The sequence below is a fragment of the Anarrhichthys ocellatus genome, unplaced genomic scaffold, assembly GCF_004355925.1.
Source record: "Anarrhichthys ocellatus isolate YVR2014 unplaced genomic scaffold, GSC_Weel_1.0 scaffold63, whole genome shotgun sequence".
Classification (NCBI taxonomy): Eukaryota; Metazoa; Chordata; class Actinopteri; order Perciformes; family Anarhichadidae; genus Anarrhichthys; species Anarrhichthys ocellatus.
In genome coordinates, this window is record NW_022280093.1 from 1,008,026 (window position 1) to 1,021,547 (window position 13,522).

At 45.9% G+C, this 13,522-nt stretch overlaps 1 protein-coding gene across 3 annotated transcripts in view; it reads right to left on the reverse strand.

The window, feature by feature from the left end:
* Positions 1-13,522, reverse strand: part of LOC116397197 (partitioning defective 3 homolog) — a 314,996-nt gene that overhangs the window by 113,841 nt on the left and 187,633 nt on the right. For all 3 annotated transcript variants that reach the window (XR_004213660.1, XM_031872427.1, XM_031872426.1), the window contains exons 17-18: positions 8,500-8,654; positions 291-524 (exon numbers count right to left, since the gene is read on the reverse strand). Coding sequence is in view for 2 of the 3 variants with exons in the window: in XM_031872427.1 (XP_031728287.1) it covers positions 291-524; positions 8,500-8,654 (389 nt within the window). In the remaining variant the exon portion in view is untranslated. The remainder of the gene's footprint in view (positions 1-290; positions 525-8,499; positions 8,655-13,522) is intronic.

The window sequence follows — 13,522 nt, forward strand, 5'->3', positions numbered from 1 at the left end:
ACACACACACACACACACACACACACACACACACACACACACACACATCTCGCCAGCAAAAGGGGATCCCTAACCTAGTTTACTTGGGGGGTAAATCCTGCCGTTCTAAAAAAAAAAAGGCTCCGGGGAGGCATTATTAAGTTGGCCTACATTACACTGGCTGTATTTCTTTGTAATGATCTTCTAATATCCTCTATTGTACATTATATACTGACCCACATTATTCTGGATCACCGCTATGAATAAATAGAGAAAACTTTTGCATGAGCAACTTATGTCCAAACACTCACACATCTCAGCGCTGTTCTCCTCTTCTGCCGCTGTGACGCCAGGTTTCTCGTACGATTTGTCGATTGCAGCCCGGAAGCTCTCATTGCAGCCGCGGCCCCTGGCGATGTGCGAGCGCGCCCTCTTAACGTTGATGTCGCCGTTCAGCGTGGCCTCGGCGACGGCCGTCTGGAGGCTTTCAAGGGAGCTGGACTTTGTCAGGCCCAGCGAGGGTCCAAGGATCTGTTCTGCGGCACCTGTGGGAAGAGGAAGTGGCGTCAGTGAGGCCCGCAGACCATTAGCGCGTGACTCTAACTCCCCCAAAAGGCGACCCCGAAGCCATCATCTCCGAGCTGATTGCGTGTCGATGAATTCACGTGTTGCTGGTTTCATATGGGATGAAGGTGTGAGACTGGCAATTAACATGAAAAACAAAGGATGCCATTGCCTGGCCAATGAAGTGTGTGGAATGAGAACAGAGTATTATATCTTCACTGAGACACTTTCCCGTTGAGAATTATAATTCAAGCTTTGTCCCCGTGTCTGCACGGTTAAATTACATGGCTGAAACATAATGCATATAAATGGGGCAATATCAAAGACAGCAATGTACCGCAGCACCACAGCAATCGCAGTGTTATACCAAACTATTATAAGTTCCCCAAATGTTTAGAGAGAGTGTAAACTATTTCCAAAAGTGCTCCTCTCACTGCTCTCTCTCTTTTACTTGTAGTTGCTCTGAGAGTAAAACAGAAAGAGATGGCATTTAGACTAAGCATATCTAAGTCCATTCTCTTGTGTTCACAAGCCCATATAGCACAAACAATATATCTCAAAGCTGCAATCTTTTTGCTCGGTTCCTAAGGCCTCCGCGTGTGTAGATGTTAGATAGCAGGTGATAGCACACCATGAGGGCAGAACAAGGCTCTGTCATCGGCCTTATGTTGATTAGCCTGCGAGGAGAAAACCACCAGAACATTAGTCGACACAGGCCGCCTGCAGAACAAAGCGAGAAACCCATGGCACCTTTCCAACACATTGCAATCATATCAACTGCACATAGCAACACTATACACACTTTAGTATGAGCATGAGGGGCTGTTATGGCTTGAAATAGGTTTGCGAAGGAGCTAATTGGAGTAGCTCACATATATCATACTTGTAAGACAAAGTATCTCCTCAGAAGGACAGACACGGAGCTGATGGATCAGCTGGTAGACCAGCTGTGTGGAAAGCAAAGTGAATGCTGAACAGTCAACCTCTTCAACACTGTTGCCAGGCCCCGGACTGCTTGTAATTATTTTTCCGATTCTTGCCAGGGGTTTGTTTAGGGTATGTAAGTGGAGCGCATCGCAGGTATTGGTATTTCATTTTGTCAAGGAGCGTCCGTCAGTTCCCCCGGAGCTCTTAGCTTACCCGCCGCTTGGTAAACAAGCAGCCTGGTTGATTTTCTGTCCCCTTTATTCTGCCTCGACTCAGCGCGCGCAGCAAGTGGCTGTCGAAGGTAACAAGATGGATTTCTGAGTATGTGCAGGTGAGGCCTTGTTGGGGCGTAAACGTCTGCGGAGGAAACCATCAGTAATAATGGATAAACTGTTGATTCAATTACTCCGGCGGCCTCGCTGACTGTCTGAGGGCGCAGCACATGTCGTTGGAGTCTGGACAGAGCCGCATTGTATCTTTACGACTCCCCGTAGGCCATGTAGACCCTCCGCATGCAGCCAGTGTGTGCTAGTGTTTCCACTGTGGCTTCGTGTGGTGTAAATAAACGTCTCCTGCAGCTCTTCCTGTTGGGTTTTCGTTGCACATTTTGCTATACGGTCTTGTCTTTACCCCTTACGGAATAGAACACACACATTCAGACAGCGGGTGTATATGTTTGCATGTGTGTGGGACTCCGCAATAAGGCCCATTGACACAAACTGCACACACTTCAATGTAAGCTACCGTCAACAAGATCCTCCGCGTGTTTAAAGTGGCCTAAATGAGATGTGACCCACCGCTGCTGGGCTGCCACAGCGGGTCTTTGGATGGAGGGCTGCAAAGCCAAACACAGATTAGGCAAAGAAAACAAACCTCCATCACTGAAAGAAAACACTTTGTGACCGTTGTTTGGAGTACTCCCCTCTGAAATACATTTGTTTTAGGGTATGAGAGACGGAGGCAGGATGGGAAGAAACATGTGGCTGTGTGGATACACAAAGGTTGCAAAAGCAGGGTGTGAATGAGTTAAGGGCTTAAGAAGGAAGAGGGTAAACTAGCCGCAGCATGCACAAATGCATACAAGCTGCCGCGGTTATCACAATTTCACCAGTGGCGGCGGGTCTCTTGTGTTGGCCGAACCCCTTTGCTATTCTGTTCTTGATCCTTTAATCAAGCAAACCTGCAGCAGCTCAGCCGTGATTAGCCAGCTATCTGCGTTTCACAGTTCAAACACAGTATGTAGCCAGCTCCTTGCAGAGGACAAACGTAGGGAAGAGCAGAGATTGATTTCTTATTTCAATCATCTTGTCATTTTAAGGAAACTGAAAGTTTTTAATACTACTTCCTGGATCGTCAGGGTCAAAAGGACAACCCTCTTCCTGCCACGTTTGCCAGCAGTGCACCTTTACTGAGAGTGTGAGTGCTTCTCTATCATCCGTGGTGGCTATACATCTGGTGTCAAAGAAGGCGGATAGGCTAAAAGGTCAGCTGTTAGCCTGTGGTGTTGGGTTTCCAGACTGGTAAACGGACAGTTGTGTCTTTAACGCACCATTTTACCTTCCTTTTTGTTAATGTTAATACAATTGCCAAATCCCAAGAGAACCTGGACTCAATCCTGGAAGTGCCATTCGAAATAAATGAACACCAATCCTATAATGCTGCATCCCATTTAGTGGGAAGAGCCTTCAGGCTGCATTGGACAGTAAAATGAAACTTTACTGTGTGCTACAAATATCCAGGGGGTTAAAAGCTCTCTGGCTGCGGGACAAGAGGATTCATTTTACTGTTTAGTTCCTCCGAAGAGGTGGGCCATTTCTGATTACTACGACAAATTTTAATGACAGGAAAGCACGAATAGCCTTGCAAGACCCGGCGAACGCAAGTAAAACTCATGTAATTCATTTGTTCAGAGGGAGTAATCTCATCACGGGAAGGACAAGAGAGGACAGTCTAAAGAGAAAAAACACATTATGTGGAAACATAGGCGCTGATTCAAGGTAGCAGGAAAATGCAGTCATTTTTCTCATACTTTGTGGATAAAACTCAATCAACCCAGCGCAAATGCCATGTCAATTTCAGTTTTTTGGAAGCTTACGTGTAAATCCTGCCAACAGTGGACACGCAGAAGCCAGGGTGCATGTTTGGCACAATGGGATTGTAAGTTAGAGCCGCAGAGGATGCAACAGTTCAAGGGAACACAAATGACATCTGCTGTAATCGGGAACGGGGAATAATCCTCCCACTCGGTATTCCGCGCCGCGAATCCCGCCGCCATTGTTTCTAGGCGCCGCAGCGAGCGACTGAGAGGAGCGGAGAGACAAAGAGAACGGGCGAGCGAGGCAAAGGGAGGGAGTTTGCCCATAGACCCCGGCTGCCTCGAACCTGCCTTTGTTTTCCCCAGAAGCCGTCGCGGCTCTCCTGGGAGAGTTTGACGGACAGCTCTCTGTATGCCAGTCTATTATGTGATTCCTATCACACAACAGAAGCCTCGGTGCTCTGCTCCTCATCTCCCTCTTATTCAGAGGGATGAAAATACATATTCCCCCATCGCATGCAGACACAAGTTTGTCACTCCCCACACGTCTGGAGGACAAATGAAAATCATCAAAATGAAATACACAAAAAAAGGAAAAAGACAATCAAACCAAATAGGGGGAGAGTGCACCTGGAATTTTGTCATGGCCGACGTGCTGTGTTCCTTAGCCAGATTAAGGGCAAAGACAGTTAATTGGAGAAGATCCATTGCCATTAAACGTTAAAGGGGAGGTATGGCAAACTCCATGAATAAATCAGCAGCGGTTATTACAGGAACAGGAGCCCATAGTATAATTAGAGCAGCTAAAACTATGCTCTCCAGCCATTATTCACCACGGGCCCTTGCATGTAAAGATCTGTGTACAGACAGGGGCTCCATTACACATAATTTATTCAGAGAGCCAGGGCTTTAAGCAGGGCGGTAAAAGGGTAATTATGTTAAAAATAGCCTCCAAGGTGGTCGGGGGGAAGGCCATGTCCAGGTATCCTAGTGGAAGTGAGGCGTCCCCGGGTCGAACCGGCTCCTATTTATCTGCCAGTTGTGGATCATTAGCCCCAACAGAGGACGTCCTCTGCACACTGTGTCACACAGGAATCACCATTACCCGGACTGGCTAATATCTCAATCAAGGATGCTGGATATGCCGTCCTGTGATTGTGCCGTTTTATCAACCCAATGAAATGATATATTTAAACACGTTCATCGCTCTCCAAGTGAACTTGCTCAATTATCTCAGTTATGAATAAGCAGAGGCTGGCAACTCCCACTGCAAGCCTTGCAACCCAATGGATCTGCAACTGACTGGAGAACAGTGAGCTTCAAGTAGGGGGTCTCTCTTTTACTATCTACCTATCACTGACGGGGCTCCATTAGTCTCTTAATATTTGTTTTGAACAAAATCAAATGGTATATTTCCGCATAAATGTAATGTTGCATACCTGGTATGGTATTCCACATGTGATATATATTTTTCAAATATCCTTGTACACAACAAGCAAAAAGCATGTCAGTTTCCAATGAGAAATCACTCAAAAACGTCCTCTCGTGACCCAGTAGTCAGCTCATTCTGTGTTAATGTCATAGAGCGAATGCACTCCAACACCCTCCAACCGGAGCTCAGCCTAACTATGATGGATCAATTGCAGCCGAGCTGAAGAGGCCAACTGGCAGTGAATGTCTCCATTGCAAAATGCCACTCCATTGCCTGGCTCCCTCCAGCCCGACACAACTCCTGGATTAATGAGTGTTTTCTTCAATCACAATGGCACAGGTCCCCACATTAGTTGCCAAGTCTCTATTCAACGCCATGCAACTCCCCTCTCAGCGATATGAAAAACCTTTTTTAGATCATGCTGCAATTACCTCAAACAAACTCTCTCCTCCATATGCATAGAAAGGTGCCAGGATCACACGGCTAATAATGGTTGATTATGAGCTGGTTAGGGAGAAAGTACGGGCCCGCGTTTCCAATCTCGGCTGAACCGTTGTGTGGTCCATTGTCATAACAGTGAAAGTATTGAGCCGGTTGGTTCTCGTGCCGCAGTTAATCTCATCTGCTGCTGTTAAAGAGCGTAAACAAGCAGGAGTGGTTAGTGCCTCCTGTCTGTTGAGCACACGCCAAGCAGAAAGTGCAGGGCAGACACCGAATAGTTTGAGAATAGCGATGCAAGTAGAACAGGATATTAGACTCTGCACAAGGGCCTGTCAATCATGAGGCTTACAAGGAAAGACTGGCCGGCATGGGCTAATGTATTACGGCCAGTTGTGGCACCTCGAGTCTCTTACTTCCCTTTACTTCCCTCGCTCAATCTTGTTCCCCTATCTAAATGGGATTGAACCGCGGGGGTGTCTGACCAGTTCAGCCCATTTCAACAATGATGGGCTTCAAAGTCCACAGAATCCATCCCCTCATGTGATTTGCGAGGCACCTGGAACGCAATTAAAAAGGAGGGACCAAAATACCTATAGTGATAGAACCAAATGAGAGTCAGCAGGGGACAGCGTTGTTGAGCATGTTAACCGTTTAGTCAGGGTAGCTTTGAAGGCACAGCTTCATTAAAGTGTTAATAGAAAGTAGATGGGTATGCTTACACCTGCTACTTCCCCTACCTTCTGAAGACGAACCTCAATGTCCAACAGTGCGCCAAAGAAAAGCCTTGAGGATAAATACTGGCACTCTATTCTTTAAAACTATTGTTATACATTACCCATAGGCCCCTTTTCATTGTGTGGCTTTGATGTGATAATTTCATTAAAATAATCAACATACTCGAGCAGTGTGCGCCTTTCAGATAAACCGAACGCACGTGACACCCGATACGTGCCGAATCACGATGTGCGTCTCTCATTTCGAAACAGAGACAGCAGAGCTTGCGCTCCATGTATTGACTGAACTATTGCTCCTCCGGGAACTCATGTCAGCTACTAGAGTTATTATATGCGAGGAACAAGTTAGTTGTTTCCCCGCACCATCTGAACGCCGTGTTATTTTCACTGATGGATTATGATTTTATGTTGGCAAGGATTTCTGTCAGCAGGATATTCCTCAAACTCAATTGGGCCCCGTGAGAAGTGGAGGGGAATGTGATTTTAGAATTACATCTAATAACGCACACACTGATCCTTGAGGACTAAGACACAGTAGAACAATAACAGAGATTTGTAAAACGTCGATAACTCTGGTTGTACCAAGAGTGAGGCCTTGTCTTATGAGCAGATGAATGCGTCTCTTCTGTAATAAACAAACCGCTGTTTCGCTAGAACTAATCAAATTCACAAATAAATGCTGATGCCACTTTGGAACAAATTAAGAAGCTTTTTTGATTGAACCCATTGATAAAATGTGCATTTGCAATGATGAGAACGCCATCGCGGCGCGATCTCAGCATCCCGTCCAGTCTACTCGCCTCCTGCGCTCAGTTATATCCAATTATCTTTGTATTCGACGCTAAGAATATAATGGAAAATATGTTTATGCTCAGCTAATTGCTCGGTGAAACCTATCCAATGGCGAACTATCGTCTTTCTCCTCAGCAGCACTGAAAGTCTGTGTTGACTTTGCAGAAAAGTTTTGAGGGTGGACAAAGGGTAGGGCTACTACAGAGAAGGTGGACCCCACAGAGCTGAGTGCAGTGGCCCGAATATGCACCAGCCTGTGGGAGAGTCAGAGATTTCTACAGGTCTCTGGGCTCCGTGTGGAATGCAGTTGGCTGTTATCTGTTATGATTAGCCAGTGATGCGAGAGAAGGCAGCGTCTGCTTCAGTCTCAGTTGGAGACTTTGGACTCACACCATCTTCTTCCTCAGATACAGTCTGTGTGTTTGAGGGTGTGCATCATTAGACAGTCACTAAAGAGGCCATTTTCCTCTCTTTATTGTGTTTTACCCATGCTCCACTGGACACAGGGCCATGGGAGATAGGAGGCCAAAAGAGGGGAGGTGGTGGCTGGACAGAATTCTAAGGACTCCGTGTGTGTGTGTGTGTGTGTGTGTGTGTGTGTGTGTGTTTTTCAAATTGTCACCATTTCCCCAGTATTGTGCCTTTACTGAGACAGCCGGAAAAAAAGTGAGAGACATTGAGTGCTTGAGGAGTCACAGGTTACAGTAAAATCTATTCCATTATCACTTCGGGATGTCCACCAAGGAATGGTCCGACAATCATGGAAGTTTTACTGTAAACAAACCCACATTTTAGTCAGACCTAGTTGACCCAAGTTCTCTCTTGTAAACTTTCATCACAGGCCAACTTTCGTACATGCCATACTTGCACAATTTTCCCATGAATTGAGAGATTACTACCAACATTCCAGGTATTTTTGTTTACTTTACCTCTGAACAAAGTCATTTAGATAATCCTGCTAGACTGCTTCCTCGTTTACAACCTGCCTGATCGATTACTTTTGCAAGTACAAAGTTATTCTCAACAATAAAAATGATATCTAATACTATGGAAATGTTAAATTCTAATAAACTGGAATTGTATTTTTAAAAGAAAAAGTTGACATTTTGGTAGAGTTGGCTGCCAAAGAGAGCCAGAGAGAAGATTTATACCACTCTCATGGCTGTATGCTAAATATGCAACTACAGCCAGCAGCCGGCTAACTTAGGTTAGCACAAAGACTAGTAACAGGGGGAGAAAGGTAACCTGGCTTGTCCAAAGGTTAGAAAATCTGCCAACCAGCACCTCTAGAGTTCCCTAGATAACACACTGTATCTTATTTGGTAAAACCATACAAAAACAAACATGTAAAAACGACATTTCGTCATTTTACGAGGTGTAGTGTCCCAAACTATTTCTTGGAAATGGACCATTTGCCAGGCAACAAGCGCAGAATGAGCGGCTGATAAGAAGTCTGGTATATAACCCTAGGCAAAACAGCATTCGTGTATTAAAAAAGCAAATAAGCACATTTCCGAAAATGAAGAACTGTTCCTTTAATCACACACTCTCGACTCCACGCATGTGTAATGTGTAAAGCATAACGGCGTATTTACCCAGATCCATGCTCTTGGACTTGCGTGTCTTCATGATCTCCAGCGCGGCGGGATCTTCATATTGTTTGGTGCGTTTTTCAGACATGCTCTGGCGGCCGAAGCCCTCCCGCTGGAACGAGCCGTCAGGGTCGGCGTCTGCATCTGGACTGAGCGACCTGGAGTTCATGAGGAAGACAGGAAGTATTATGATGATGCCGTGAGACACGGCACATGCATTATTATCCAATTAAAGATATATTCTATTATTATCTACATCAATAAGCAGTTATATTTCTACAGCCTATCTTTATAATAAGACTGAGATAAAATCTACCTATTAACATTCATACACCCCCAAATCTCAGCCCAAAACGCACCTTCACCATCACACAATGACCATCAACATTCAATACTCTCACTCACACACATTCACCGTCACTTTCAATCCTTCATTTCAATGACTTTTCTAATCAAGGACACCTCGGCTGGGTGGGATCAGGACGTGTTACAATTGGGTAGAAGAGGCCTGGCTAAGATGTGTGATACCCCAGTGAGGTGAGGGTGCTCTGGGGTCATGGCCACTCAATAACCCCCCCCATCCTCCTATATGTCTGGAGCAGAGGCCCACCATAGTGTGCTCCCTTTGAGATCCTCTATCTCTGTCTGGATCTTAATTGAAAAACCGGAGGGGGGGAGTGTGGAAAGGAGGTGGGGAGTGTGGGGGGGGGGGGGGGCACAGTTTTTGCATGCAGAAGAGTGCGTTTACAATTAAGGTGAGAACATCTTGCCATTTGACGGGAGGCAGAGGGGAAGAGATGCAGTGCTGATGGAGTCTAACAAACGTTATATGCATGAGAGGACACTGCCACTGTTTCCTTTGTCCTGTTGATGATCAAACATTATAACCATTAAACGGTGTTTGTATTTTTACCTGTAGAAAAGGATGACATGTCTGCAGTTTTACATTAGAAATGTCATCAAATATAAATGATCTCTCCTGTGATTGCGAACGAGTTGGAAGTTAAAAAGTGGAGTAGTCGGAATGAATATGATTTTTTGACATTGTATCCTCTTGGAGCAGATGCGCCTTCAAGAACCCTTCATCATTTGTAATCTCACGTAACAGTGACTGCAGACCTGCTGGCACCAGTTTGCATGTAAACAATTCTTATTTGGGTTGTCAACCCCATTTAACAAAAGAGCTGCTTCATGTGTCACCAAGGAGCCGGCGTCAACGTGTCACTTTGCTGTCGACCGTACCTGACAATTCCCACTAAGATCAGAGACGCCTCACAGGACCAACTCTGGCTGACACAGGAAGAGCGGTAGGTGGAGCAGGAAGAGAGGAATGACAGCACAGATGTATTATTCATTTATTCATCATCCCTCGCTATTCTCCTCTCATCACTCCAAGCCCACAAAAAAAAAAAACAGCCTGCCCTCTTTTTTCCCCACAAATGTCATCTGTCGGAAGCGTGACTGAGATGGTGTGGGAGAGAAAGGACGTATTTTCAGCCCGAGTTTAGATTTCATTCACTCTTGCCAGTATTGGGGGGCAACTGAACACCCATAGAACATAGACAAGAGAGTGAAAGGACAGCAGATGGGATCATATACAGCGTCCTGTCGCGCAGGTACAGAGAGTTGGCGAGTAAGTTGCCGTTTGGGAGAGCAATTGCGGACACAAGTAGTCGGGATGAATCAGAATCCAGCTCGTCAGAGCAAGAAAAAAAAAAAGCGGTGACAAATCTGTGGGCAGCAGGAGTGAAGTTCAGAGGGACGGCTCAGCGGTGGTGCAAATTCACTCAGTAGGACCTCTGTTGGGTTGAGCTGCTGCCCGTTTTAACACTGCCTCTGCTTTACTTTGGTTCCCGCAGAGCAATGACTGCCCGGGTTGGAGATCCAAGCTGAAGACACGTAGCTGATTGTGTTGCTTTGTGCGCTCTGTCAAGCAGGAGGTAACCTGCTGTCTGAACTTTCACCGAAGGTCTGCCACAGGAACTATAACTATTTGGAGGGGGCAGTGACCTTCTACACCACTGCTTCCCACCCCATTACATCCAAGCCAGTCCAACCTGCGAGGCGGCATACTCTTGTCACGGTTCGCATACGTCTTTGAATTGAATTAGATATTACACTGTTCAGTTCAAATTAAAAAGCAACACAACACAATACAAGGAAATAAGTGTGCTATTTGATGTACTAAAGGAATGGCGAGCCTAGTATTAATCTTTTAGTGTACTTAAAGCTGACACAGAAAGAGTCACAGCTACTACAGTCCATTAATAGAAATACTGCACTCAATTACAGATCTCGTATTCACTTTCTACTGGCTATTCATTTTCCCATAAGAAATGCTCGCTGTAATGAGATACTGCTTTCTAAGTCTCTTTGCTCTGATCCAAATGCTTCTTAAGATCAAACACAGTCTACTGGTGGAGAGAAAAGCCAAGTGAAAGGACCTCGAGCCTATGAAGGTGGGACCCATAAAAAGGACTTGGATCACCACTGAATTGCTCACTTTGCTCACACGCACACTCGACACAAACGAGAAATAGCTTGACCATGCGTCCGCCTCCCAGACAAGTTAAATAATCACCACGGGGTGGCACAGATTCTTCCTCGACACCATCCGTCCCCTCCACGCCTCTGGCCTATCTGGAATAGTGGGCCCAATCCATTTGGAAAACACATTTCCTCATCTCTCCTTCTTTTACGCAGTGTTTAAAAGCAATTCCCATCATTCCGAGCAGATGCTTACTCCGCCCCCACCCCCCCTTTCAACGTCCTCCCATCATCTAAAATTAACTAGCGCTGAGGATTGCTCACAGGCAAATCCACAGCTTTAACTTGCACCTCACATCAACTTGTTCCTGTCTCCGTCTCTCTCGCAGGAAGTTAAATGTGTCACACTGCACATCGCCCTTGTTGCTAAGTGGTGTGTGCTAAAAGCCGTCTGTGCTCACAAATTACCCTGGTGACTTATGTCTTTTTTTTTTTTTTTGAATACTTATTTTTCCCCAACTCCCAACCCTTCTTACCATCATTTAAAAAACAACCCTAAAGAGGTAAGTCTCACAGCAGCGTACTTCTTTTGAAAAGCTTGGGGGGGGGGTTGCGCATGCTAGTTTCAGCACCTCAGGAGGGGGGAAAGAGGAGGAGAACAATGCCCGGTAAGGTGCTTCCGAAATGGTACTTCTGAGGTTTGGAGGAGGCCAATTCAGCTGACTGCATGGATGCGTAGCTGGGCGACAGAGCTCGGAGCTGCCTTCAATCACTGCATACAGCCCCGCAGTGCAGAGGTCTGTCCTGCTGGCATGTGCACCAGCAGCCACTAGATAGTTGAAAATATTTATTATGTTGCAGAAGGGAAAAGATGAGCTCTGCTCAATCCATCTTTGTCACAATTTTCTTTCACTGTAAAAAGTATGTCTCAGACGACTCACTTAATTGCGCCGATAAACCATTTGACTTAAACCAGGGCATGAAGGCCGTAAAATGAAAACGACTCCATCAGTGCCACACAGAGGAGCAGCCGCACTCGTGATTTGCTGTAATCTCCTTTTTAGTTGTGATGAAGTTGCAGAGAGAGAGACAGAGAGGGGGAGAACGAGATCAATTAAGACCTCTTTGTCCGTCGGCTGACTCCTGCGTAGACCTCCTCATTCATTCCGTGCCCGGTGTGCGCGGATGCTTTAATTGAGTTTCACTGCGCTGGCTTCTCCTCTGTCTGCTGAACGGGAGAGCGACTGACAAGGTCCGGGCAAAGCACATATTATGGGTTGTGTGGCAAGCAGTATGTGTGTGTGTGTGTGTGTGTGTGTGTGTGCACGCGGGTTACTTCGGCAGCACTCACGCTGGGATCCGCTGACACCACTGTCACGTCGAGGCAGCGTCGGGCAGACACACACACACACACACACACACTAACATAGATGAGCGCAGAAATAAAAGCATGTGTGACATGCTTGTAGCAATGGTGCGCCACTGACACGTGGTAAATATTCATAAAGCTAAAGAGGACCATTAGCATGTAAGGAAAAACAATGCCTGCTATGTGTGTGTGTGCGTGTGTGTACTACCGTGGTTTTGAAGTCACAACCAAATTAAACGGACGTGAGATTAGTCAAATGGTCCGTGTGTGTGTGTGTACGCACTACAGGGCTGTTAGCATTTATATGTAGTTATGCTAATAGCTTGATGGGAAAAACACATGTGCTTAATAGAACACTTGTGATTCTTAGTTACATCACTGTTGATGGAGACTATTAGGGAGTCAACTAAAGTAGGCAGTCAGGCCGCAATGTTAGTTTGGAAGTTTGTTTGTTCGTGCCTATGCGGACCTTTTCCACTTTATATGTTAATTTGTGAAATTGTTTACCAGCCAGTGTATATCCAAACACTCGTGAGACCGAGGGCGTCTGTGCGGCGGTGTGTGTCTGTGGATGCTCGCGTCTGTTTGTCCTTTTCCATCTTGGCCGGTTGACAGACTGAAAGGATGTTTCCACCTGTGACACAGTCTAGTTCTCTCTCTCTTTCTCTCCGCCTCTCTCTCGCTGTCCACTTCTCGTCCCTCTCACCTTAATGAGAATTGACACCTATCCTACACTCTTGTCGGCTACATCCGGATTGGGGTCCAAGCCATGGGGACGGTCTAGTTATATCAAAGTTGTGACAGTGCCCCTGGTGGTACATGTGGGGCAGTGACTTTTCTTTTGTAAGGAGGTTGCTTCTCTTCTACCAGCTAAACTGTTGTCCACTGAAAAATAAGTTCTGAATAGGTTTTACAGCATAGAGACCATTTTTCTAATATTTGAATCATTAGGGGTAAGGATGTGAAAATGTTTTTTTCATATTTGTGACGGAAAAGGGTCTTTGATATCAAGGAAGGGGCGTGATGACTTTGCAACAATAGTCTAGCATCTTTGAAAGGTTAGTTGGTCTTTTTTTTTTCACCCAATTTGTTGTGGCATTTCCCCTTTTTATTTTTGACAGAATACAGTGTAGACATGGGGGGCGGGGGGGGGTGGGGGGGGAGTAAGAA